At 37.0% G+C, this 27880-nt stretch overlaps 1 protein-coding gene across 2 annotated transcripts in view; it reads left to right on the top strand.

Annotated features, from left to right (window-relative positions):
* The window catches only part of MPP7 (membrane palmitoylated protein 7), a 149699-nt gene that overhangs the window by 17717 nt on the left and 104102 nt on the right, over window positions 1–27880 (top strand). For both annotated transcript variants that reach the window (XM_035902423.1, XM_009647003.2), the window contains exon 2: window positions 18257–18423. In XM_035902423.1, the coding sequence (XP_035758316.1) occupies window positions 18387–18423 (37 nt within the window). In that variant the 5' untranslated portion in view covers window positions 18257–18386. The remainder of the gene's footprint in view (window positions 1–18256; window positions 18424–27880) is intronic.

The following is a 27880-nucleotide window of genomic DNA, read 5'->3' as shown; positions in this document are numbered from 1 at the left end:
AGCCTAAAATAAGTGACTGAAAATAACTTCTGAACATCTGTAATTTTATACTGAACTTGAAGTCAGGTACTGGTGTTTTACTTCTCTTAACCTCCTTTTCCATAAAACATCACATCAAAGTATTGTAAGAATGGTTGAGATGAAGCATTTCTACACATGACACGGAATGGATGAGTCTATTATGCCTGGGTTCCACTTTGTCCTGGTGGGACCGAAGAGGTGGCTGTAGAGCGTGCAAGCTGGTGACGAGGTTTTGCTCCACCTTCCTACCATGTACATGCTGTGCTGGGAATCGGGACAGGCAAGTTCTCAGGAAAGACCAGTAATCGTTGTTTCATTAGTTGTGGTTCAGACTTCATGGTGGCTAATGAGTGCTGCCTAAACAGACAGTGTGGGTGTCTTATGCTCACTAAAATAGTATTTTAAGTATTGTTATGAGAAATTTTTATTTCTACAGGCCAATTATAGCAGCACTGATTTGCGACAAATGAACTTGTCCTGAATGACAGCTGAGTCTCTCTATACAACCAAATACAACCACATAGATGAAAACATTTAATGTTTAGGGAGTGTGGAGAAGTCTGGTGGGATCATTGGGTGACGTGTACCTTTTTAAGATCTCGGCAGAACATTTTGTGCTCCTTCTATCAACTGTTAAAGCAAAGCTCATTATGTCATTACCTGAATTACATGAAATACAGAAGATTGGGACAGCTGCTTCTAGCGTACTAAGCAAAATCATAGCCCCCAAAATACTGGAATATGCTTATGTGTTAAACACAAATTGATCCAAGGAGAATTTTAATGCCTGGCTTAGCAGCAAGAAGAAGGGAGAGTAGACACTCCTTTTAAATAATTAAATTTGGATGTATTTTATGAGGGTGATTGTTCAGCATGTAAAATGTATAGTTGGTTTTGAGGGTACTTGAGATTGTCCTACAATAACAACATCATGTTGACAGAAAATCCAGTTCTTATTGAGTTACCTGTCCTCAGTGCAATGTGGGGATCCCTTTTTACAGCTGGATTCTGAACTTCCTGATTCTGCAGCAGAGTTGCCTTGGTGGGGAGACACTTGATTCATAATAAATTGACCATTAGTACTTGGGTTCAGTTCTGCTTCCATTCTACTGTGTCTTCAAAATGAAATAAAAATGCAGCGGAGCATATGAATGTGGTTGAAGGTAGCGGCCAAGAGGCATACAGTGATTCCGTTCATGTCAGATATTTTCTGATAACTGGAAAATACCATATTTTATTTTTGTCTGGGTCAAAGTGCAAGATATTTGTCCTTTTTTACCATGTTTTTAGAGAATTATTTTAAACAGAGTGCTTAGGAAAAATGCGGTACATGGTACAATTACTTTAGGAATTGTTTGTCAGTGGATTTGTAGACTTCTCTGACCCTTGTTTATATAAGTAGTCTGATCCTGTCTTTAGGTTGTAAACTGATCTCTCTACTTAGGAAACTAGAAGTAATGCCTTTTTTTCCTCTGCGCACTGTTAAGTTTGAAAACGTTTTCAGAAGGTGGGTAATTTCACTCTTTTTGGAGAGGCTGACAATTTTTTTTTTAACTTAACAGCAGTAATTGACTGGGAATCAAAATGTTTTCATATGCGTCTTTAAAGCCAGGAGTGAACAAGTATCTTTCCTTCCTTTTTAGAGAATTGAGGTTTCTGCTGCCTGATGTTAAAATATGGGTATTTGATATTGAATGGAAACTCAGAGCAGGTCATGATTTTGTCTCTCCATTCCATTCTGATAGTTTAAAAAATAGAAGTAAAATATTTTTTGTTTAGATCATGTGAACTTGCTGAACACAATGAGCCGTTTTGGTCCTTAGAAGGTGCGTGGTAGGGTAGTCCAAAAGCACTCATAACCAGGGTACTTTAGTTTTATTTCTTTGAAGTTTCTGTTGTGAATTCCCATCCTGTGATGGGAATGGGGATTGCAATAGAATTCCTTGGGGAGGCTTCGCCTCTCTGTGTTCATTACATGGTTCCATCTGGTGAATTAAAGAGCTTTTGAAATAAGAGCATAGAGCTCTGAAATGCATGCTGTTTCTTAACATTTTCCTACACGATGTGTCCTTCGATGTGTAAATCCAGTGTTGCTCCCTCAGGTCATCATTAACTTGTTTGTGTATTTGGATTAACTAACTTGGCAGCCTCCCAGCACCTTAGTGCACATTAATAAGACAGCAAGTTTCACCCTGGTTTTTTTGTCCTTTCATAACTTTACATGTGACTTTCTTTTTGCTGATTGTCCATGACTTGCTTTTTTTGATCTGGTCTTTTAAAGAAGACATGCAGTTTCTTGAAAGTGGGGAGAACATTGTGTGCTGACAAATAAGACGGCATGTTTAGGGCACATAAACAAACCTGGATATAGATCTTCCTCCCGTGTGAGGCAGATTTGTGTATTCTCTCCTGGAAATACAGGAAAAGAAAATTGCATTTTCTCCCTCAGTTTGGAAAGATTCTCATTTCTAGTGCAAGGAGAGCTGTGGAGACCAAAGGATTTAAACTAAGCAAATTTTAGAATATCTGTGTATTGTTTAGGAGCAGGCCAGGGGAATTTTGTCTTTTTATGTTTCAGATTACCCCCATGGCCTGCCAAATATCAATGGGCTTAGAAGGTCTTTAAGGATATACAGCAGAGCCAGTAATGCCGGTTTTCCTGCAGTCCAAGTGTAGTGCCCTCTTGCTGCTGCTCTCCATAGGTGGTGGCAAATGGCTTCTGCTGGTTACCATAAGCTCTGGTGGGAAAGATTTGTGCAATGTTTCAGAAAGCTCCAGCTCATTCAGCTAATGAGCCATGTAGGTGTTGATGATTTGTCATGATAAAGCATGTATTTTTTGTATTAAGACCGCAGGAAACTATTTCTTCACAACCAACTCTGAAAGAACGTTGCTAAAATTGGTGTCAGGCACGCTAAAATTGGGCAGATTAAAATTGAAGATTTGCACTTACAGCTTAATTTAGTTGTTTTTGTAAAAATGTTTTGATGGTCCTACGTGACACAGTATGGTCTTTGAACTGATGCCTCTATCTCTGTTATTGTTGAAGCCATAAGGCTTTATAGCTATTGCAAAAGCCTGCAGAAAGGGAAGGTCAGGTATCGTTAAGGCAGCGGGTAACTGGAATGGAGAATTGCATCGTGGTCCTGCATCTGCAGCTGAATTGTTCTAAGGAGTTTAATCATACTTTAAGTAGTGTTTCTAGGTAATTTAAATAAAATTTTTCAAGAGATGTTGCTAAATAGACATACCTGAGTTTGAGTTCCCAGTGTGAGCCTTTGGAAGCTGGCTTGGAAAAATCCTGTCTGTTCAGCAGCTGTTGCGCATGCAGGTCTTCATTAAAATGCCCTTAAATATTAGAGCATCTCAAAAAGGGCAGTACAGATTAATCAGTACTCCTGACTTAAGCGCATCTGTGCTTTCTCTTTGAACTTGGGGATTAAGTAGAGTGATGCTCTTATGCATTTTCAAAATATTCATGCAAGAGAATTGTAAAATGACAGTACAGTGCAGAAAACTTAAGTCAAATTGGTTTGTAATAACCAGATTTGATGACAATTTATGTCAGAATCTGGAAATTTGTTTTCAAGTAAATTGTAATTTTATTTGTCCTGGAATATCTTGGCTTATTCTGAAGACATTCATTACTGTTAGTTTACACCACTTTTTTTTGCTAACAGGACTACATTATATACTTCTATATATTTTTATTTAAGCAGTTGGATAGCTTAACGTTGATTTTTTAAATTTTTTTTATTTGTACTTTTACTGCTAAGAATAGTAGGAAACTGTTAAATTTTTAATGCAGTAACATTTTAACTCAATTTCCATGCAAGTAGCCAGTAAGTCATTGCTGAAGTGAAAGCATAAAGAATGTCATGAATGATTTTACATATCAATTAAAATTCAGATATGCATTCCTATGGGAACACTTATGTAGTATACATGCAAATAGTTTCATTAAAAAAGTGAAATACTAATCTTTATGATAATTTAAAAGGATACATCCAAATTACTATCTTTTGAGAAAGTAGAACAAGCAGATCTTCCTGTCATGCTTACTTTTTTATTTGTGTACAGGAAAATGAAAACAAGCATTCCTATGTTGAAGTTCCCACTTGGTCACATGGATTTTAGTGTGATACTCCAGAAAACTCTGTCTGTTGAAGCCTATTTTAATTTATTCTGTTAGACTTTGAAATTTAGACAGTTATATCGTATATATATTTTTACATATTCTTACTTTTTGTCAGTTTGGCCCATGACTAGGTACTTGTAATAACAGGTGTCTTTTGAAACGCATTTATTTTTAGATTTTTTTTTTTAAAGTGATAATTAAGTTCTATAATGTTTCAATATCTTGTGGTATAATGAGCAAGTGCTGTGGAAATGCAGAAGAAGGGAAAGGTCGTTCTGTCTTCAGAGCAGTGTTTGGAGGGTTTGCAGCAAATAAGGCAAATACATCAGACAGTAAGGACAAAGTGAATACTTGGTGAGCATGGTTTGTCCTGTACAATGAGTGAGATGGGGGATATTTTGGGGAGTGGGAAGGGAGGGAGAATGATTACTTATGACTGTAAGATATGGGCTTGGATGTGGGGTAACTCCAATGCTAACAGAGAACATAGGTTGTTTCAAGATGTACTTGCTAGATTTGTAGAGGAGGAGCAACCTTCCACTTCCAAGCTAGATTTTATGCCGAGACCTTTGGATATTGCAGGTGTCTTTAGCAAAGTTTGGAAGTTAACTTCATAGCAAATATTCACTGATTATACTTGTTTGCCCTGTGTCTTCAGGGCTTCCTTTAGCTCTCAGTGAGGGCCAGGACAATTTTTTTTATCCCATTAGCTTCATACTCTTCCCCCTCGCGCACATAAAGACTTCATTTTGCAGAGGGTTTTGAGAGTTGAAAGATAAGACAAAAACAATTAAATATGTGTGGCTGCTTATCACAGACAGATCTTGCTTATCTGGATTCATTGAAGAGGTTGAAGAACCGTTACTGGCCTTCAGAGTCCTGCTAAGCCACTTTCACAAAGTGGCTGATTAGGTATAGCAGAGTGGCTGCTTTCTGGTGTTTTCAGGTACGAGATGGTGGTTGGGCTGGTCAGTGCTGGCATTTGGCTTCAGGAATCAAGCTGGCCAGCCTTGATGCTGGGGGTTGTCAAACTCCTTGGGTCACAAAACAAAGGGAGGAGAGTGGTGGGTAGCTCAAAGTCAACCCATCTCCTCTTCCACCTGGTGTTGAACAGCATGTTTTGGCGTTTTTAATGGTTATGAAGAACTTAATTGAGTGCATAGTCAGTGTGTTTTATTCTTTTATTCAGAATTAAATTTACAACTAGAGGCTTTGTTATCTCTACAGGCTTTTTTTTTTTTTTCCCCTTCCTCTTTTTTAAAGTTCCCCTTCATGCAGCAGTGGTATATTTTTCAAGTATTTGTGTATTTTCACATTAGTAACTATTGCACAAGCACCCATGATGTTACTAATAACTTTGATCTTTGACATACTGTAGATTTTATGGCTTTTGTACTAAAAGTGATAGTGTTATCACAGGGTGTTTAGTGAGTTAGATATTCTTCAAACCCTGTTGTTACGCTTGCCTATTGACTGCAGGGAGGTTAGAGGCTGGGCCATGCCCAGTGTGGTTATTCTATATTATTTGAGCATAACAGTGCAAAAGAGGCTTTTTGAAAATCACCTATCAACACTGTGGCTTTTGCATGGCTTTGCTAAGCTAGAACTCCTAGTTCTAATTTTTTTTCACTAAGTTTGTAGTTCATGAGGGCCTGAAGGAGTTTTGCATGTGGTCAGAAGAAGAGGAAGATAACTCCTGTTCATCCTTTTTTGTGTCAACATGTCTGATACTTACTCAACACAGAAGCACACTCTGCTGATCTTCAAACTGTGCTATTTCATTATTTACATGTACTTACCTGTATGTTTTATGTGATTAACCCTTTTTTTGGGGGTGTTTTTTTTTTCAATTTGGTTCTTACCATTTATCTGTTCATTTTTGTGTACACACTACTTGAAACTGTGATGTGGCATTTAAAAAATGTTATTACTTTAGTAAGCTGGGATTGTATCTACAAGCTGAGAAATTATGAGTCTGTCTTAGTCCTACTTGTTTTCACACTAGAAAACAGTGTGAAAAGAGTTTTCTTTCTTCCTCTCTCTGCTGCTGTACTTTCCCAGCTAGGGGCAGGGCGGAGGCGATGGCATTGTAGCAGAGACTTTGATGACCAGAGGAGCTGACCTAGAAGCCTTGGGCTTCAAGAATGTCTTGAGTAATGACATACTTAGAACTGAGTTATTTCCAAAGAAAATGAAATATTTTTTTTAACCTATGCTTGACATTTAAATGAAGAGAATTTTCCTTTGAAAAATTAATTTGAATCACTGAAGTTTTGTTCAAAACTTTAGCCAGTAAAAATCCTACATAAACCTTTTATCTGACCAGCACTAATCAGACTCGTTAGTCCATCTGCCTAGCAGCAAAGACTACCGGATGTGTGTTGTCATTGTTTTCTCTGTGTTCGGCTGATTTTTCCATTGGGCTGTTGGATGCAAGGATTTAGACTGCACTGAAAAATCCTTCCAGAGTGCTTATGTGCTTTTGTACTTCCATTTCCTTGCCACTCCCTTGCTGATGATGGCTATATTGCTTTCAGTTGAAAGGTGGTATTTTGTTTTGTTTCAAACTGGTGGGACACATAATGATGAAATATCTTCTGGTATCCACTTAATAACTTTTAGGGAATTAACTTGTAGGTCCTAATGTTTGTTTAAACTAGTTTATAATGTTATGAGTAACAATGACAATATTTGTGAAAATTAAGTCACATGTCAAAACCCTCTTAGTATGCTGTAATCATACTGCCATACCTGAAATGAGCTGTGACAGTGATATTTTGACAAATAATATACCATGAAAAATAGTTATACTCTTAATATTTTCCACAAATGTGAAGCCTACCGATGAGTGAGAGAAGAGTAGTTATGAAACTCTATGAAATTTAGACTACGTAATTATATTGCTATACTGTAAAAGCTGACAGTGATGTGAAATTTGGCAGCAAGTATTACTGCTGCTTTTGCCCTGCTTTCTATCTTTATGGCTTTTCTTCCTCTCCTCCTTCACCGCCCTAGTTGAAGGTCATAGCAGATGCAATGGGAAAATTCTGAGCATCATTTTTTTTCTATCATGAGGCCAAATTTCCAGATTCTGTAGAATGGGCTATTGCAGTTAGACTGGCTTTGTTATTGATGGACAGATTCTGCTGTAGATCAATTCCATTTTTAAGCACAAAGCGTTAATTCAAGAATATTAAGATCGTCAAATTAGAGAAGTTACATAGACCAGATGGCTAATTGGTTGCTGGAATATGATGATGCTAAGTTTTATATTTCTGATTAAGCTGAGAGTTGTGTGGGAAATGCTAATACCATCATTAAGGAGCGGAAGCAATTTGCTTCATTTGCTTTGGGAAGAAACCTAGAATATTGTCACTTTTCCCATAGGAAAATGAAGCCATATATCAGGGTCCAAAGTACTGGCCTGGGAACCTGGAAGGCTGAGAATCTTGCTCAAATTAGCAGAAAGGGATGTGAAGTGGGAAACTGGAGTGTTTATGTGGAACTCAAACCACTGGATGATGGAAAGACATGATTTCCTATGTTCACCACAGATTATGTCTTACATCTTGGACATCTTTCCCATTCAAACTGGTATGTTTTCTAGTGAGAAGTTTTCACAGATTAACTTCTTGCAATGGGAACAAATTTCTTGGACCTTTTTTACTAGACTGTTACAGATAAAAGTACAGACTGGCTCAGTTTTGGACATTTATACTGGGTTTTATTCCACTTTCAGTAAACAGTTAGTTAAAAAAAAAAAAGATGACTTTATTTTCACTGAAAGAGAACACAAGTTACCTCCAGGATTAAGGTTCAATTGCAAACCAGGCAATTTGCTATGTATGTGTACTTTGAAGAAAGTGACTTAGAAATTCACTGTAGCGAGATCTTTTAAATATCCAATCAATTTTATTCCATGAATTTTCCCTCGACCTAGAAAACATGGCTGGTATCAGTGTGATGAATCTGGTATAAGGATGTGTTCTGATGAAGCACACTATGAAAACTTGTGTTTAGTCCCCTTCGACTTTTTTGTGGTCTACTCTTATTTTGGGTAAATATTGCCTGTGTAGCAAGGAACCAGGCCACAAAATCTTTGAAATACTTGTCATTTATCTTAATTAGAAAAGCAGAAAAATAAGTGCTTTATTAACAACTGGATTGAGATGTTTTAAAAAAAACACCACCTTCATAAAAAAATTGATGAACAAAATACAACACTTCCATATTCTGCAGCAATAAATTGCAAATATTTGTTTTAATTTGCACTTCTCGAGTTTCCTAACTTTCTTAAAATTAATAAAATTTAGTTCCTTATGTCTTGTAATTTTAGTTAAGAGATGTATTCAATTTACTCAACTTGAAGAAAGATAGGAAGAACACCCCTTCACTGTTAGGAAATTCAGTGGGGTTTCATACCTATAGTGTCATTATTTATATATCATGTAATTTCACTTATTAAACAGTTTGCAGACAATTATTTCAGCTTTATGTTTACGTAATGTGAAAATGATCACTTTTACAAGGGGAAATAAAACTAACTTATTTTTTAATTTTTCAGTCATATATAATTAGAGCATTATATATCTTAAAGTTTCATATTAGATTCTTCCTGTATATCCTCTCTTTTAAGCAAACAGATGTAGACCTATATGTGGCATGAGATGAGGATTGCTGCTTTCTTATTACCAAAGACAAGATGAAAGCTATGTTGACTTATTTGAAAAGTGCAGGAGCTCCCTCTTCTGGCTTAGAGCACTTTAAATTGAAAGTTTGTGGTAACATTTTCGATTCATCACATTAAAAAAAAATAAAAAAAAAAAATCTTATTTTGAATACTTACAGCAGCTTTCCTCTCTGTCAGTGTGGCATTGCTGGTGTGGTCACACCAGCAATGGTTAATCTAGGTGTAAGCTGCAATTCCAGTATGATCTCTTCGTTTAAGTCCCACCTGAGCTAATAGTAATGTTAGTCCTTGATGGTCACTTGGTACAAAGCCCTATAAATCACTATATGTTTAGGAAGCTTTGAATTTGGAGGGACTACTGAACTGCCTCTGGTTACACCCCCTTATAGGAGCATCAGGAGACATATGACATGTACAGAACAGTGCACATTCTAACTTCTCCGTGCTATTAGGGAGTCTTCAATGTCACCATCACAAAGAAACATTTTACTGTAGAGTATTTTTCCATTGCTTCATCAAAACTTCTGTATTCACAGTATTTTAATTTTTTAGATTTTTAAAAAATGTGTCTAGTGTTTAGGAAGCAGTATGCTTACTGATTTGTATAGCATCACTTTTGTCATTGCTTAATAAACTGCAAGATATGTAAGCTGGAGAGGCCACTATGAATAATAAAAAATGTCAAAAGTTCAGTATCAAACTGCTTAGCTCTGATTTATACAGTTTCAGACAAAATAAGAAAAAATACTTTGGTTTTTGTAGCAAATGCCAAAATGGAATCAATGCAGTATTGTTCACCTAGTTAAAATTGCAAAATCCAGGAAATGCAAACATTAAGTTTCCAACAGCAACATTAACTTGGACTCTTTGCATATCCTGTGTTTTCCTGGTATACATTAAGACTTAAAATAATGTATTAAGCTGTGAATTGAACAAGAAAAACAGAAAAAATTCTTCATGTAACGTACACTGCCAAATTCTGTTACCATTTGTGTTTATTGACCCTTTATCATTTTAAATTATTTTCTTCATAAAGATTGAATATGATTTTTTTGGCCAACTGAAGTGAAAGCTGAGAGCTTGTCTTCACTGCAGTGTGAACTTGAAGTATGGTTCACCCCTCACCTTGAATATGACGCTTCTTCATCCATCAGTATCTCAGATTGGAATTAAGTGGCTTTTAAACTTGAAAATATGACCTGAGTCTCAGGAGCTGGCGCTCTGATTGCAGTGGGAATGTAACTTAGGCTATATAGGTTGGCAAGACAGAACTGCTGTGACTGCTTGCATGTGTCGTGAACTTAAGGTTTCTTGCCTGGGTGAACTAGGCTAATCCGTGTTCTAGAAGAAAGGGAAGAGCCTTAAAGGAGATATTTAGAGAGTAGTAAAGCAAGGACTTGCTGGTCAAGAGTAGATTTGGAAACTGAATCTATGTTTGGAAAGCAATGGTGTGAAAAATAGGCTCATTAGGGTTGCAGCAGTCGTGGGACAGGAGTGGAAATGCAGATGAGAGAAAGCAAAAACTGTAAGGGAAGTAAAAGCAAAGGTTCAGGAGGTGGGCATATTTGTAAAGAGAGGGGTAAAAGCAATTTTTATTAGTGGAGGACCATGAATTCATGACAAGGATACAGAGTACATAGCAGTGTCACCCAGGGAAAGGACAAGATGGATATAGATGCAAAGCAAGAAATTGCAAGGTGGAATTGGGACAGCAACGTCTGAGAGGGGAGAGCTTCACTCCTAGAAAGAGGGACATGGAGAAAATGAAGATAATAAAAATAAAACTGGAAGGAAGCTTGTTCTGGGTGACAAAGGACACAGTGGGCTGAATGCATTGGTGCTCCCAGAGCCTGCCAAGGAGGAAGAGGAGAGGAGGGTGTGAGGCATGAGGAGAGCTTTGCGGTGGCATTTCGGAGTTAGGTGGCATCAGAGAGTGCAAGGATGAAGAATGGCCCCAGGGAGCTTACAGGGAGGAACAGAACACTGCAAGGAGTGTCTGGTGTACTTGATGTACCAGCCATGCAGAGGCTCTGGAACATGCCCAGCTATTCAGCTTTACCTTTGTTTTCTTCTGCAAACTCACTATCCCAGAGAACTTGGCTTGCAAAGCTTGTAAACTTCTGGAAATCAAACATGCACACTTCCTCTGACTAGCTCTCCGTCCATGTTTTTACTGGGCACATGCACATGTAAGGAAGTTTTTTGTTACTTGCACTCAAGATGCAACTAATAAATTACCACTTTAATAAATCAAAACTTTTTCCAAAATTGAGCTAGAGGCATATACTTTTCAGACTGCTCATACTAAATTTTAAAACTCTGTGTTAAAGAAAGCAACCTGAAACTGATTAAAATCAAAATTATTGCAGTGAGGGTTTTTTGATAAAAACATGTTAAGAAAGTGGGGTTTATTCTGCTTTTGCTCTCAGAATAAAGAATACATACTGCTTAATTATTCATTCATTCGTCTTTGCCTTTTCCCCGTCTTCTTCATAGAATCATAGAATGTTTTGGGTTGGAAGGGACCCCTAGAGGTCATCTAGTCCAACCTCATCAAAAAAATAAATCATGACATTTTGACAGAAGTGGATTATGGAAAGTTCTGCTGAACAAAGCAGTGTTCAGAAGATTAGTTAATCTGAAAGAGAAGGGATGGTCAAAACTTTGGCCCTCTGTGATAGAATATGAAAGCATTGTAAAACATCTGTGCCTTATTTGCCTCTAGCAATGTATAAAATTTTGAGTTTGAAAAATAACATTCTAACATTGTAGGGGATGTTTTTGACTTTGAAATAATAGTATTTGAATATTTATATATTTCTGAGGATGGTTTTTGGTGCATGCATGTTTTGTTAAGCCATGGGACTATGAAGTAAATTATGCTGTTGACACAATAGTTGGCTAAACTATTTAAAGAAATCAATTAAATATTTACAATTTTATTAAGCGTGGCTTTAATCCTGGTTTTATTTCTATAAGGAGTTAGGGAGTGTTGAGGTTATCGGATGACTCATTGCAGCAGGCTTTGCTGAACTTTCTCATTTATGGAAAATGCTAAAAGTTGTCAATTTTTTCAGTATATTGGGGGACCAGTAAGGTTTATAATTTACTTTAGTTAGTTACATTTTTCAAACAGACTGTCAAGAAACTCATGCCAGAACAAAACTGTTTGTGCGGGTAATTAATGGAGAGGCTGTGGTACCCGCTGACAGGTATTTTCCAAGAAAAGGGATGGTTTGCAGCTAGGGGAAAAGTGTTAAAGTGTGCCCAAACCAGTAACTCAAACCGAAAGAGCAACCTTTGATTTGAGGCATAGTTTAGGTCACATTTTAATGAATAGCTTTATTAAACTAGTTTATTAGACTAATATTATTCTGTCAGTTGGTACATTTTATTTGCAGAAAATTGGATCTGTCTAAGGGTATCTGACATTGACTACAGTGATGCTGTTTTAAATTAAACTGGTAGCTTTAGTGTATGTATTTAAAGGAATGTTTTCATGCATTTAAAGGAATGTGCTCGATTCCAACACTGACATTTAAAATCTGAGTCTGGACAGAGCTTGTGTAGGGATTTTTGTTAAGGACTGGGAAAGTGCAGGTTGCAAACAGTCTTACCACTGTTGCAATATTGCTGCTTATTGAATGTATTTCACCTGTAGCATGGCTATGTTTCAAGGCAGCAAGGATTGGTCTAAAACTTCTGATGTACAATAGATTATAATTAATATATAAATTAATAACTATACCTACAATATACAAAATTTTAATGTATTCTGTATTTTATTTCTATTTTTGTTGTATGTTAGATTGACTCATTGAAGGAATGTACTTCACGGTTATATTTAGAGAGGGTTCAGATAAGAGTGGTATCTAGACAAACAGGTTTTGTGTTGTGGCCCTCATCTGGACAAAGGAATAGCTTGGGGCAAAGTAGTCTGGAAGAAGGAAACGGGGATATAAATTTCAGTGTTGCTGTTGGAGAGTCTAGGTAAGTGAGACTTTTCCAATCGATGCAGGATTCATCTCTTCAGGAGGGGGAACCTATTTATTGCTGAAGTTGTAAAGGAAGCAAATCTTATGCTGTGCTCTTTTCCTTTTCCTGCCGGTCTTCTGACCTCTTTGAACAAATTTAGTCGAACATGACAGAAGAGAGAAGATCTCAGTATATGAATTTCTGGCATGTTTTTGGAAATGGGTGGTCAGGTAGTGATCGGAGTTGTGTCTCTTCTGTTAATGACCCAATGAGGCAAGGGTCTAGTGGGAGCTCATCCTTGAAGAGGAAGAAAATACAATTATAAAGGCCCAGCCATGTAGCCTAGACACCACAATCAGGAAATCAGCCTTGCTTCGTTCTGGTGTTGGTCAAACTGTTCATTACAGTGAAACCTGAGCACTCTTGGAAATAACCGGGATCTATCTTAATGTCTCAATGTTTTTCAGTATATGACTTCTTCAATACTTTTTTTTTTAATAGTAGTTGTAGGTTTTATCACTTAGATCATATTTTTTCTTCCATTTGTAAAAAATTTTCCCATAAGTAGAAACCAGAGACGTCTTTTCTGAGGCTTTGGGGCTTTGCAGTTAAATTTCAGCCACACAAGTACAAGGCACGCTACAAGATATGGTGAGTTCAGTGGTATGGTTCTTCCAAACTAAGTATTTATTAAAGATGTCCCCACAAATGTATTAATCAAAAGTCAAGCAGTTTTACATTCTCAGTGGATGCTTAAGCAGGTCTAAATTATCAGCTTTTATTCTCAAAGCCTTTTAATAAGGTGCGTTTGTTTCTAGCATCCCTGTGGTGTAAGCTAAAGGTACACGTAAACTAAACAAAATGGAGAGCCCTGATAGAATGTTATACACAAAAATATTATGCAGAAGCCTTAAATGCTTCTGATGGATGAAGTTTGATATGATGGCAAGACCAGGAGAAAGTCAGTCAAGGCAGCTGTTGTCCTCTTCAGTCTGGGACAGTACGTGTTCTCTAACATTTGGTAGTTGCCATAGATATTCCTAATTTTGTATTGGACCCTAAACCCAGAGTTTTTTCCACTCTCTTCATTTCCATTATACCCACAGTTGAGTGAGTCGGGCAGCTTCTTGCTTCTGCAGTGCCTTTGAAGTCCCATTGCGTTTGGGCGCTGTGTCCTCTATGCAGTAATTCCCGTCCAAGATTTTTTGTGGGTTCCTGTTGACAATGTACATGTACCACCTCCAAGGGTGGCTGACCAGCTTTGGAAGCCCATTAGGAGCTGCCAGCAGGTTCCAGCAGCCTGTCGGAGACCCTGTGATTGAGGAGGTGGAAACTTCCTCAGAAGAGATTAAGGTTTCAATAGATCTCATTACATTACAACTTCCAAGAGAGTAGACCACCATTTTCAATTCAGATTTTGTCTACCAAAACAGATTTACTTCTTCCAGTCTAGAAAACCTCCATTGGCAATTTCCTGTGCTGACTGGGCTTTGGAGACTGGTATACGTGTCCCTAGTCATTCAATTACCTGAGGCCTGGTGATGAAGACAAGGCTGAATGGCTGTCAAATTTCCTGTCTCCGCATGAAATCTCTATCTGATAGTTCAAATACCATTTGCAGGCATGCTGGTTTGGTTCTGGAAATCGAGATTATAGTCTTCATAACTGTAGCATCCTTTAGAAAAACTGGTTGAGTGCTTCTTGTATCAAACAACCTGGTTTTATGTCCATCATCCCTCCCACCACTAGGTTCATACTTTTTATGTTTTTACCTGTTTTAAATGAGGCAAAAGTCTTCAGCCCGCTTTTCAAATGAGAAGAAAATCAATTTATATTCATTAAAGTGCTAAAAATATTAAGTAACTTGTAAAATAACCTTTCAGAAATAAATATTGTGCAGTTTATTGAGGTTTGGACGGGGAGTCAAAGGTAGAACCAAGACATCATGCGTGCCATCTCCAAATGCACAATGCTTGCCATAAAGACAAATTTGAATTAGTTTTCCTACCTCATATTTTGTAGAAAAATGAACTTGACAAAAATAAAATGTGTGCGTGACTAATGGAGCCACTTCCATGCAAAAGCAATAGAGGATGCTAGAAAGAAGCTACAAAAGCTAAAATTATGTGGAAGGCTGTTCATCTGGGCACTCTTTGACTGCCTCCCACCCTCTCGTTTCATCTGGCTGTCCCTCTCCGGTGTTACTAGGCCTGTACTGAGAGCGTGGGTGATTGGGGAGGGAGGGAGCAAGATTTATCCCCCTCATCCCTTGGTGAGGGGCCTCTCTTATTTGTGGGATATGCGGAAAAACGGTTCCCTTGGAGAGCTGTAATTCTCGGATTTTGCGGTTTTGGAAGTTGTTCCCCGGAGGCTTCTGCCCCACTCCTGGCAACTTATAACCAGGGGATTTGGCACCCCGATAAGTTATGTCACCTCAACGAACCTGGCGGTGAGGCGCAGTGGAACTGCGTCTGGCGAGGTGAGCGCGCTTGCGAGTTACCGAAAGGCAGGGGAACATCGCCGCGCCTCTTGCGGCCCCGCTCTTTCCACGCGGCGGGCGCCAGCAGAACCCGATCCGGTGCGAGGTATAGAAGCAAGGTACAACTGGAATAATGAAATTTCAAAAATAAGCCCTTTTTAAAGGCTGGTTGTAACGGTCCTGCCGGGTATTGTAAATGCCTCAGGTGCACTTGATACTGCCGTTACGTTCCTGGCGTGGGCTTCTCGTTTTTATGGAAAGATGGATTGAACTTCAATTTAAGAATATTCGGTAATCCCTCTCAGGACATACTGTAACAGCTGGTATTCCTGTGTTGCAGCAAATCGATTCCATACAGCAGTCAGCGATGCCTATGGCTGGGCTCCGGCAAAAACTTCCAAAGCATTTTAAATAAAGCGAGCCAAAGAAAATAACATCATCACTGCAAAAATGTAGCTTAATTTGCAAGTTAGGGAGGGGGTGGGGGGAAAAATCCCCCTTCCATTCCAGCAAAATATTAAGCATTTTACTGGTAAGGATTTCATCAGGTCATTTATTTTTCATTAATATGTATTTAGGATCTGGGGGGAATTACTTTATGCCATATATAAGTTTCTTAAATAATAAGGAGCTTGAATTTTTTTAATATTGAATGATTTACCGTGAAATAAAGAAAAATAAAGAAACTGAGCAAGTTTAAATACATGACATGTAGGTAGATCAACAAGACTTTCCACGTTTCACAGTGGACTCTTTTTAAGGAACCTGAATTTCTGATTGCTAATAATGCACCTATAATGAGAATGCCTTGCATGTGTGGGGGTGGGTTTGGTTTTGGGTTGGGTTGTTTTTTTTTTTTTTTAATAGATGAAAGCTCTTTAAGCTGCATATAAATCAAAGGTGTCCCATTAATAGTAAATCATCCTGGTTTAACCAGTTTCTTTCACGTGTGAAAACTAAAAATGCCTCCGTCCTTCATACGGCTGTAGTGGTGTGCTCACGCTGGGGACTGTAAGTGAGCTTAGAACATGACTTCTGCTTTATGGAGCTTGTATGTGTTAAACAGAAAACAAGCAGAATTAATGCAAAGTGAATATGTTCCCTAATTGGTACAGCGTGTCCTTGGCTACGATACGGGGTTTTTTGGTTTGTCTTTTTTTTTAAACTGCACCCTGGCTAGCTTTGCATATAGATGTTTTACAACTCCGTCATTATAAGATGAGCTTTCACTCTGAAATACTTAAGTTCCTTATCTCTCTTCTCTGTTTTAAATTTTAAGTTAATGGACTTTGTGCTGATTTGATGAATGTCAAAATATTTTTTTGGAAGCAAATGCTTTTTTAGTGAAAATTTCCCTTTTTTTTTTTAATTCACCACAAACTTTTATAAATAAAAAAAAAACCCCAAACTGAAACAATTTTAATAGACAGGTTTTTAAGTTTATTCAGTCCTTTTCATCATAGAAGTTATCCAGGGCTGTAATTTCTGCTGTATTTGCCTTCTTAAAAAACCCTGAGATTCACTGGAGTTTGAAAGCTGACATGCAAAATCTTTCTTCAGGTGAATTCGTAGGGGAGAAAAAAAAAGAACTTAAAAAAGTTGCCAGACTATTTAAACTATAGGCTTATGCCTAGGGATGAGTTAACAACTAGCTTATATCTAATAATTGATTTAAAACTTATAAACAAAGTCTTGTGGATGGCCTTTAATATGTTGCAATACTGTTAGCAGTGTAGGGATTTTTTTTTTTTTTGGTGAAAACCAAGCTTTTGAACAGCATACAGTGTTTATAGCACCTGTATATTACTCTTCCCCAAGACTCTTGCCAAGTACAAATGTGTCCAAAATATGCACTTTCAGAGCCAAGATGACTTCAAAAGTCATGATTCTGATTAATATGAATGTGTTTAAAAAAAAAAAAAAAACCAACAAAAAACAAACCAGCAGCAGCAAAATGCTCTTCTATTTGTTTATTTTCTTATGCTAAAGTAGAACTATGCTGCTTTCTTCCTTCAAGGATCCTTTTTGTTTACTGAAATCTGGAGAAAACCCTTGTTTTCTGTTACTTCCCCCTCTCCCTTCTCACACATCAGCCCCTGCCCTGCTATTAGTAAACATTTCCAGTCTTAACTCTGAATTTCTTTTCCCAAGTTTGTGCTCCAGTTTCATATTTTAACATACCTGAATTTAAATGCATTCACTTTTATTTTAAATTGGTTTTTCCTTTTGTTACATTTGCTCTGAATTTTCCTCAAGAACTGGTTAAAAGAAAGACCCCAAATTTAGTATAAGTAGGCCTGTACAAGTATTAAAAAATATGTCTTAAAAAAATACTGACTTTGTAGTAATGAATTACAGAAAAACTCCTCACATGGTCTGCATGATAATGGCTCCATCAACTCCACGAATCAAACCACTGTTTACCTTAGAGAAGTGTTTGCCCCAGTCCTGCTTTTTACAACTGCAGTTAAAATTTAGATTATATTTCCAGATTTCAAATAAAAATTGCATGTCAGATCTTAAATGAACTGAAAACAATTGAAAGGAGGTTAAGTAGAAATACTGAATAAATTGCCATGCTAGTAAACAATTTTCTTTTTCTGGGATAAGTAGTAGCAAAATTTAAGTGACTTCAATTATTCACTGTTTTCATAAAACAACCCTAGACTTTATTTCCAAAATACCTGATACGCTAAAGAGTATAATTTACATGAGAAAAATGTGTTACATTATTTTTACAGCAGAATGGGATTATAGGCTAGACTGAAGAAAACAAAACTTGTTTCACCTGGGGGAAAAAAATGTTAACCATCATAACTAAATGCAAAGCACTTTGTTTTGAGAGTCTTAAATCAAAAACTTATTTTGTGATAATGATTGGATTTGGTGAGCTGCAGTAATTTACAATTTACCAATGTTCTTAATTATAAAATTCTGTTTCTGTTCTTTCTAGGAGAAACTGGGAGATAGCATAAATCTTCGTAGACAACTTGGCTGCAAGCAGTTAAACTGAAATTAACTTCTGCCTTCTGGCTGCAGAGTGCTAGTCTGACATTCCTGCGTGATACTCTGCAGACTAAACCATGCCAGCTTTATCAACTGGATCTGGAAGTGACACAGGTACGCAAGCCAAGGAGGACTGCATGTTTCCTCCAGATCTTATTTGTTAAGTCTACGGTCTCTATTTCAAGAAATCATCAAATAAGATAATTAATTATGGCCTCAACAGATGCTTAATTTAAGACTTTAAACATAACCTTTTCTCCACGAGGTTAATTTAGATACATGAAACACTACAGGTAAAATAAATTAATTTTTGAAAGTCCCGCCACCATCTTCTTTCCCTCCATCCCTAACCCGCAAAAAAGAGTAACTCCAAACAGATATTGTGTATGAATCTGAAGAATTTGGATTCACCTCTGAGCATGGTTCTTACAACGTTAACTTGAAAAAGGAGGAGGGAAAAAAGGATGATTTCATACATGCCTTAATATCTGCAGCAGTCTAGACTATCCCCTCTGTGAGTTACAGTTATCAGTGGAGTTATTTCTGAACACAGACTATTTAGTTTTGACACTTCTTTAACAAATTAGGAGAAGAAAAATACTGTCTCAAGTTCTCTTCCTTCCCTTGCCTTCCACGTCAGAGTCCAGTTCCTATCACTGACTGCAGGCGGTGGGAGTGCAGACCTGTAGCTTTCCAGTTTCCACCTTCTTCATCGCAATATCAGGCTATATTCAAAGGTTAAATCTCATGTTGCTGTTATGTGTACATTCTCTCTGACAATATTTTTCGTCCCTGTTTTAAGGACAACTAAAGTTAGTATTTTTGCTTATGGGTGTTCAGTAAATAGGTGATCTGGCTGAGGTTACAATACAAAGGTCCTGGCTTTCCACCCCCATGCTTGTTATTTTAGATCACATAGTTTTATGCAAAAGAAGTAACATCAGGATTTTGAAAACGAAGAGGGAGATTTCAAGTCAGGCATCAAAAAAAAAAGTATATAAGGAACTGCATTTGATTCTTACTTTAATAGACCTTATAGTGCAGTGATTTTTTTTCCACATCTCATGTCCATGTAAAATTTCTCTTAGCTGAAAAGATTAATTTTTAGAGTGTGTGTGTGTTTATTTATTACTAGGGGGAGGGAGGGTTGTGTTTGTTTTTATTTGCTTTTTTTGTCTCCCTATTCCTGTATTTAAGGGATTTGACTGTCACCTCACCAAACCCTACCTATACATAACTTTCTTTTCTCCCCCTTCCCCCATGGAAATAAGTGCAGTTAAAACTGTTCAGTATGCTAAAGCTGAATTTTGGAATATTTGTCAGGGTCTGCTCTGGGCTGATTTTCCATGTCTTTATCATGCAACCTTTTGTGTCCTTCTAAAACCTGCCTTAATATTATTATTATTTTTTTTTTTTAATTATTACTTGGCCAAATGCTTTCTGACGTTTCAGAAGTCTCAGGAACATACTGAGATGAACAGCAGGGGGATGGTGTGATGACTGGTTCCCTATGCTGACAATTTTGTTTGTTTTACTGTTTAAAGAATGTTAATATGTCCAAAAGTAAGAGTCATGGACATACTCTATGAATAAAGAAAGAAAAGGGCTCCAAAAAGTGGGAAAAAAATTCCAAATTTTAAAATTGTATGTGTGAAAATGTCTCTGAAAATGTGTTTTTACTGTGCTATTTAATGCATATGAGGCTCCAAATACACCTTTAATAATTACGGTGTGTGATAAAGCTCAACTATTTCCATTCTCCCAGGAAATCTATAGTAAAATATGATATGCACCATTAATATCTTGCTATTAAATAATATTGCTTGTTGTATCCAATTTGTTTTCTGCTGCAAGTTGTAAATTGTTTCTTTAAATAAAAATTTGCATTTGGAGGGAACAAGTAATTATTTATTTTCCCCCACTTTCTTTACAGTATTTCCTGGTGGGGATGATGGGTATTTCGGTATATTTTTTGAATGATTACATCAAACTGTGCTTTCTGTTCTGGTTATAATACATGTGGTTTCTAATCAGTGCTCTGTTTTTCTGCTATTACTCTCATTCTTAGATTAAAAAAAGAGAAGCACAAAAAAAATTGGATTTTCTTATCTCTGTTGTTCCTTGGTGGGTAGACTAGTTTTCCTCTCACCCTGCCTGCATAAACTGGTGGTGTGACATGTAATGAGTTGAAACTGCTCTAGTCCATGAGGGGACTATTTGGGATGCTGTGGAGGTAGCAAGTCACTTAGTGGGGATCTAACAAAACTACATCTCCAGGGTAGGGATGCAACTTTGTTTAGTTGGTCTGCTAAGACTCTGTTTTATTAATGCATTCAAACAACCACAACCTAGCTTGTTTTTGTGTCTGTTATACCCTGGTAAAGTAAAAGTAAACCTGGATTTAAAAAAGAGTGAAAGAATTCATTGAAGACTAGTCAATAGAAATACATCGTCTGTGAATATTGGAAAGTTGCCAAGTCATGGACTATTGGAAATTTGGATACTCATATGGAAGCATTGATGGTTGGGTTTTTGTTTTTTTTTTTTTTTAATAGTCTTAGGCATCAGACCAATGACAGAAGCAGGACAGTGTTCATGATGAGCCACATTTGATCAAATTAAATGTTGACCTACTTGTGTTAATTTTACATTGCTTTTACTTTGTCAGCAGACTTTATTTCTTTTTATCTCACCGTGTCCTAGCAGCTGCTTCGTTCATATATTTATGCATGCTTTTGTTACACCATGTTTTAACCTGTATAGTCTTCTGAGTATATACTGTGCCTCAAATCTGTTCTGCGAGGCATTTACCAGAGTTTAAACTATGATAATCAAAAGCATGGCTACAATATTTGCAGTCTTTGGTTTAAAACGTGTTTTAATTACTTTGGATTCATCAAGTGACTTTGAAATTAATCTTGTACCTTACCTGGTTTCTTAAGACAGAGGAGAAAGGCTTATGTGTGCACATGCTTCTTTGTCTTCCACTCTCCACTAGCTATACAGAAACCCTATTTTTATATAATAATAATGGAAAAAAAATTACTTGTTGTTTAAAACATGTGCATGACCCTGCTCCTTCCTTAAGGTTTATAGTCCTGTCAGTGTCAGGTCAAAGTTATCTTAAAGCAACCATCTTGAACAGAGGGCTGAGCTCCTTCCTGAGGTTGCATCAGAAGCTTTACGTATTTTCTGTGTTGCAAAGGTCTGCTGGAACTCTGTGTGCAACCCATCAAATAGAGTTTGAAGACTGAGCACGACGACTTGCACTTTTGCAGGTAAAGCAAGTCTCGGAGATCTGGCATTCACTTATCTGCTATATCTAGGAAGATTGAAGTTTGCAGTCCTGGCTTCACAGTAGTTGATGGCAGCTTCGTTGCTGACTTTGGTGGAGCCAAGATGACATCATTATGTGTTAAGTGTTGTTTTAGTGTGAAAAACATCATAAAATTGTTACAGATTTCTTTCCTCTCAACCCTGTATCAAGCTTGCTCAGCTGATGAGTTTAAAAATGCTTTTCTGTTTGTCCTTAAAAACTAGTGCGCAAACGTGCAAAGCAGACTTTGTGTTTTTGATTCATGTATTGTCAGCGGGAAAATCACATTTATGGGCCAAGTTTGGCCACCAAGTAAAACTGTGTGAGATTGCTTAGATATAATGAAAGTCAGAAGCAGTTGTTGAATTTGAATATTGTAAATTATAGAAAGAAAAAATGTGCAGGGCTTACATTAGTTTCTTCTTGAGTACATACATATAGGAGCTAATGCTGTGCCAGAGAGTGGAGTTTTTTCAGTATTACAAGCCTGTAAAACTGAATACATGTTAGTTTTTTAAATTAAAAAAACCAACACATTTGTTTCTAACCAAACTGTAAGTTCATGTGGCCTTTAAAATATTCCCAGTTTTGGTGTTTTCTTCTCTGTTTTGTAATAATACAAAATAAAGATAGGAACTTTGTTCTAATGTTGGGTATTTTTTCAAACTGCATTTTTAGTAGTGTATTCTCTGTGCTTCTTTAAGAATTATCTTGACCTCTGAAGCTGCATGCTGTTGATGTGGATGTAGTGAATACTGGCAGAAATACTGTGCTAGAATGTTATGTTGATGCAATAGCTCCATAGTCCATATGAATTACCTCCCAGTGAATCATAGAATCATAGAATGTTCTGGGTTGGAAGGGACCCCTAGAGGTCATCTAGTCCAACCCCCCTGCAGTGAGCAGGGACACCGGTAACTAGATCAGGTTGCTCAGAGCCCTGTCCAACCTGGCCTTGAAGTGAGACCACTTCAAGCAATGCAAAGTTCAAAGATGATATTGCAATCAGCTGAACACTGAAAGATGCTATCCTTGCTTTTACTGTTTTCAGTTAGATGTCTTCCCTTTATTTACTACTAATGCATTTTAATCAGCTTGCCATTTTTAACATAATCTTTTCTAAGAATGCTTGATAGTGAAGAGGATAAAAAGGTAGACAGAAAAAAAAGAAACAGTAATAACACGAAGAAAAAGCTGAGCTGAGAGGGGGACATCAGAAACATCTGTAGCAGAAGGACAAATGAAGCTGAAGTGACTAAAGATTTTAGCCTTTCAAACCGGTTGTCAGTATGAGGAGGGAGGCAGAAATCAGGGAGTTCTATTTTTACAGACTGTTTAAAAAATGTAATAACATAAAATGGTGGCCAAAGATCTGGGTTCATTGTTACGAGATGAAGAGGCAGGGAATTTAGGAGAGTGATGAAGGAAAGATTTCTGGGAGTAGCTCTTCCGTCGGAGGCTGCCAGGGTGAAGGCTTGCAGGGTGATTGAATCCTGTTCCAAACTGCCTCTGCTTCCCCGCTGACGTGCTGTGGTGGAAACGGAGCAGAGGGAAAGCCTTCGCTCGCCTGCTCCACACCGTTGCTTGCGACTTGGGCATAGGTGTGCCGCCGCAAGTGTAGAATGTAAATGCCTTTAGCTACATCATGATTTCAAGGCTAGTTAAATTTTTCACCACGTTGAAATGCACAGGTATGGCTAGATTTTCATGAAAACAGATACGCTAGCTGAGGCAAAATTTATACTGAATTAATAAATGGAGCCAATATTTTACCGTGCATTCTTGAATTCTCCCCATCTCCAGCTGCCAGAGGCATTAAATGGCTTGTAGGCTAACATTAATATGAAAGATTTGGGAAAGTATGAGACGTATGGCTAGCTCTAATTGCTATCAGATTTAATTTTTAAAAATATAACTTGCTGGTGTTGGAAAGCATATTTATTTTGGTATCAAGATATTTATGGTGACTGTTGGAAAATTTGTTCAAAGTAGAATGCAATTTCTCTAAACTTTCCTTGTTTGGGTTAATATTTTATATTATGCTAGACTGATTCAGCAGTGTGGAATCAGAAAATGTGTGCAATTATATTTACTGATGGTAAACTCTTTAAAACTGTTACAGTTCTTGGACATGAATTTGAATTCAAATGGTCTGGCAGCTAAACCAATTTTTACTCAATTTTTTTTTTTTTTTTTTTTTTGTGAGCAATGTGTAGTTTTGTGGTAAATTTGAAAGTATGATAGCCTATATTGTTTCTAACTAGAGGCTTAAATGTACAGCTATGCTTGTTGGACCAAAAGTTGTAGTTACCCAAATGGTTGACAGTTCCTAGTGATGCCAGATGTCCTTTGCCGGGAGCTGACTGCCACGCTGTACCGCTCCAGTGTAGCTGTGCCAGCGTCCAGGTTAGCTCGCAGAGCGTGCGTATTGGGTGCATTTACTGTCAGATGAAAGGTTCTGTGGCTTCGCGGCCCAGCATCACGTCAAGTATTGGCTGATTTAATAAAACTAAAGCTGTTAATGTGAAGGAAATTCAGTGCTACTAAGAGGTGGTGAGAAGCTTCCCTGCTAGCTGTTAGTTGTCTGTTTGTGGAACATAGGGGTTCAAATACAATTTTGCTTTTAAAATAACACATTGGTTTGAAAAAAAAAACCCCAAAATACCTCAATGCAGCATATTAATCTTAGGGATAAACTATGAAATAGTTCAATTATTTAAAATAGTTTAATTTTCTAAACTTACTTTCAAGATAAGACAATGTACTTGACTAAAATTTTGTGTATTCCTCTGTAGACTTGTATATCAAGTGTCTATGTCTGTATGCATATACGCCTGATTGATGTAATGACATTACTTGTTTTGAGTGCTAAACTTTAAACTTAGGCATACAGTGAATCACAACACTGAAATAATATACTGTCATGGTTTTGGGCATTGTTACTACCTTGGATTGTAGGACTTTTTCTTCTACTCTCAAGATACAATATGAAAAGTTGAGATACATAGTGATCAAATGGTGTTTCCAGTAGTTTTAGGCATGACTGAATTGAAAATGGTCTTGGCTTCTGTTGTTAGAAGTCTTTATTCAGGCTCTTAATGCAATATTGTGACCTCCTTTGCAGATGTAAAATACCACGTTTAGTATCCCTTGCCTCCACCCCTGCCTCCCCCCCTTAACCTTGCAAACTGTGACTGAAGAGTTAAACGTGGCGAGCATGCCTAGTGGCATCCTAGTGCTGGAATGAGTTCTTTCCTGCCTGCCTGCCAGGTGCTTGCTATTGCCGCCTCTCGTGTTGATGAAGATCTAGATAGAAATACTAAAGACTCACCAAGCCGATGTCTATACAAAGGACCAGTCAATTAGTCAAGGTTATTCAAGGTTTTGTAGTATGCAGGCTTTGTTGGAGGAACCAAGAGTTTTCAAAAAAAAGTATGAACGTCAGATCTTTGTATGAGCTTTCCACAAGCTGCTTATTGATTTGTGCTTGATAGGTTAGTTTAAATCAGTTCAATGTATGTGTTATTCTTGCAGATAATAGGAGAACTTTTGAATAGTTATGAAAGTACTTTTTATGAACTTTCAAAGTATCGGTGTTGACACAGTGTCTAGCAGCTACATTTTGAAGGGTTTTGATTTTGAAGCAGCTTTGATGAGCCGTACATGCAAGAACTCTGCAGCAACAGTCTTGCCCTGTGTGAATGCAAATAGGGATCAACTATTTAACTCGCATCAGAACTTAACGGTATGTGGTATGCTAAATCTGAAATACACATGTTGAGACAAATCCTAAAAGACCAATAACCGTTTCAAACAACTGCGGATTCTTTAGCTCCGGGAGCCAAGTTCTAAAACTAAAGACTTTTCCATTTTGAAGGAAATAATATTTTTAAAAGTGGTGGGCTTAAATGATTGCTCGCTTTCAACATTTTCTGTCATAACGTTGTTTTAAGGTGGGTTAACAAATTAGTGTAACTTGGAGGAATAAAAATTAGGTACAACTTTCAAGTTAAAAGGCTGCATGGCCCTTAGTGAGTATGTGATCTTGTTCTTTGAGGACACTTACGGCAAAATTCTTGTTTTTATTAGGAAAAAATAGAACACTGACATTTCTGTTGCTGCGCCATCTGTAAGGGTTTCAGCATTTTACTTTTTTTGTGAATTAGCAAATAAAATGTTTTTTCAAAGATGCTGATCACTTGCATGTCATGATTATCTAGTTACTCAGTATTCTGTACCTTTGAAAATTAGATTAATCTTTTTAAAACACTAAACTGCAAAATTAAAAAAAGTTACATGCTGGAATGAGTTAATCACTCTGGTTCTGCAAAGAAAAATTGTTAGTCTTTAACTTTTTGCAGTGTCAGGAAGCCCATATATTTGGTGGAATTACTTAAGAGAACATAAAAAAGAACTATTTGTAGCACATAAAAGTGAGCACATAGTGGTCTTTTTACAACTGGAGCCTGATAGGACAGTGCAGTGTGTCTATCCTAATGCGTATGTGTGCTGCGTATGTTTTTATTTGAACCTGTGCATAAATACTGATCTCAAACTTCAGAATGAAATAATTGACAATATTTGGTGTTAGTGACTGATTTTTTTATTCTGACATCCTTGCTGCTGCATGAGTGTTTCTACTGCAACACTGTTTGCTTTTGTGTAAGGCGAGTGTTGTCTGAGCCTTTATGGAACTGTAAAGTACAGTTCAAATGTGAAAAAATGTCAGCTTGTTATAAATGGCAGCAAATGGTGCTGATTATTTTACCTTTGACAAAGTGGAAAATTTAAAGTTTGGTGTGTCCTATTTTATTAATACAATAAAATTTTACAGTGTTGTTCTGGGCTTAGAGATATGTTCTTTAGTGTTTATTATCCCTCAGTTGCTGTAAAAATTTTTGATTCGAAGTCTGGCATCATTGTTCAGAATGCTAATTCAGGAAATTAATTAACATATGAAAGCAAATGCATATCCATTTGTCTCCATTTCTTTCCTTATGCTAACCAAAACAAACTTGGTGTTTTCTTGTAATATGCAAGAGTGATGGAACGCAGAGACCATGTTTTTTATCATTTAACACTAGTTTATAGCTTCCACAGACTTGTCCTAATAATGAAGCTATGAAGGATATGACAAGAATGGTGATATTAAATTTCTCTAGACTAACAGTAAATTTTTCCATTCTGATGTCAAGAATGTAGAGCATCTGGAATCTGCAGTGTGAGTGGTTCAGTACGGGAACGCTTTCATCAATTGCTTAGCCATTTATTCTCCTCCTAGGAACAAGCAGTCTTCTATAGAATATAACACTACGAAGGAAGCAATTTTCTAGAACTGGAAAAATTCTTTATGTCCCGTTGTTTCTGATTTAAAAGCTTTCCACTGCTGCTTAGTCTTAAATCTTATTGCATGTGCAAATTTAGCATACACACTTTTAAATTGCAATTGCTGTTAATTGTGCACTCTGTTCTTCAGATCAAATAAAACTGAAGTGTATTAATTAAGCTTAGGAAAAACTGAAGGCACTCTGAAGACGGGAACTGCTCAAGCGTGTTAAAAGAACAAACTGAAAATTATCTATTACCTTTTTAAGCAGGGACAGTGCTGAGTTTTCAAACATAGCTGGATTTTCCCTTGAAGTTATTTCCTTAATCCAAGCTGGCAGAATGCTACAAACTTTATTCTGCAGCCATTTTATCTTACTTGCTCTTGCAACAAGTCCAAAATCTTCAGAACAGTTTCTCTATCTGTGACAAGCTGTTGTAAATTTTAGCTTTAGATTATGTATGTGTATTTAGATTATCTATATGCATATAGTTTATATGGACTATTTCTGTAGGCAATGTTGTCTAGTAATTGTTTTTTTAATTCCCTGTGTCGCTTTTCTTGGCTGAACTAAATTTCAGGAAAACTATATTGTATGTCCAGTATTAATTTATTACTTTTAAATTTCTTTATTCTTGAATCAGGTAATCAGATTTAATAGACTATATAAGCACCTTCAAACTTTTACAAGAGTTTTATAGTATTCCTATGTGCAATGCTTGTCTCCTTTTATTAATATTTCCATGCTGTAGGCTTTTACTTAGTTCACATAAGTGTTAGATACTATACCTAATTTATATAACATGAACATAAGTAGCAGCATACCAGTATCTAAAACTAGGAGCTCCCTTGTTTATTTGGAATTGACCCTATTACTGCCCCTGGATTATGTGACTTTATTTAATCTAGAAAGGGCCCTTTTTCCTCCT

Source organism: Egretta garzetta, unplaced genomic scaffold (assembly GCF_000687185.1).
Source record: "Egretta garzetta isolate BGI_Z169 unplaced genomic scaffold, ASM68718v1 scaffold369, whole genome shotgun sequence".
Lineage (NCBI taxonomy): Eukaryota > Metazoa > Chordata > Aves > Pelecaniformes > Ardeidae > Egretta > Egretta garzetta.
This window is presented reverse-complemented; position numbering and strand designations above follow the sequence as displayed.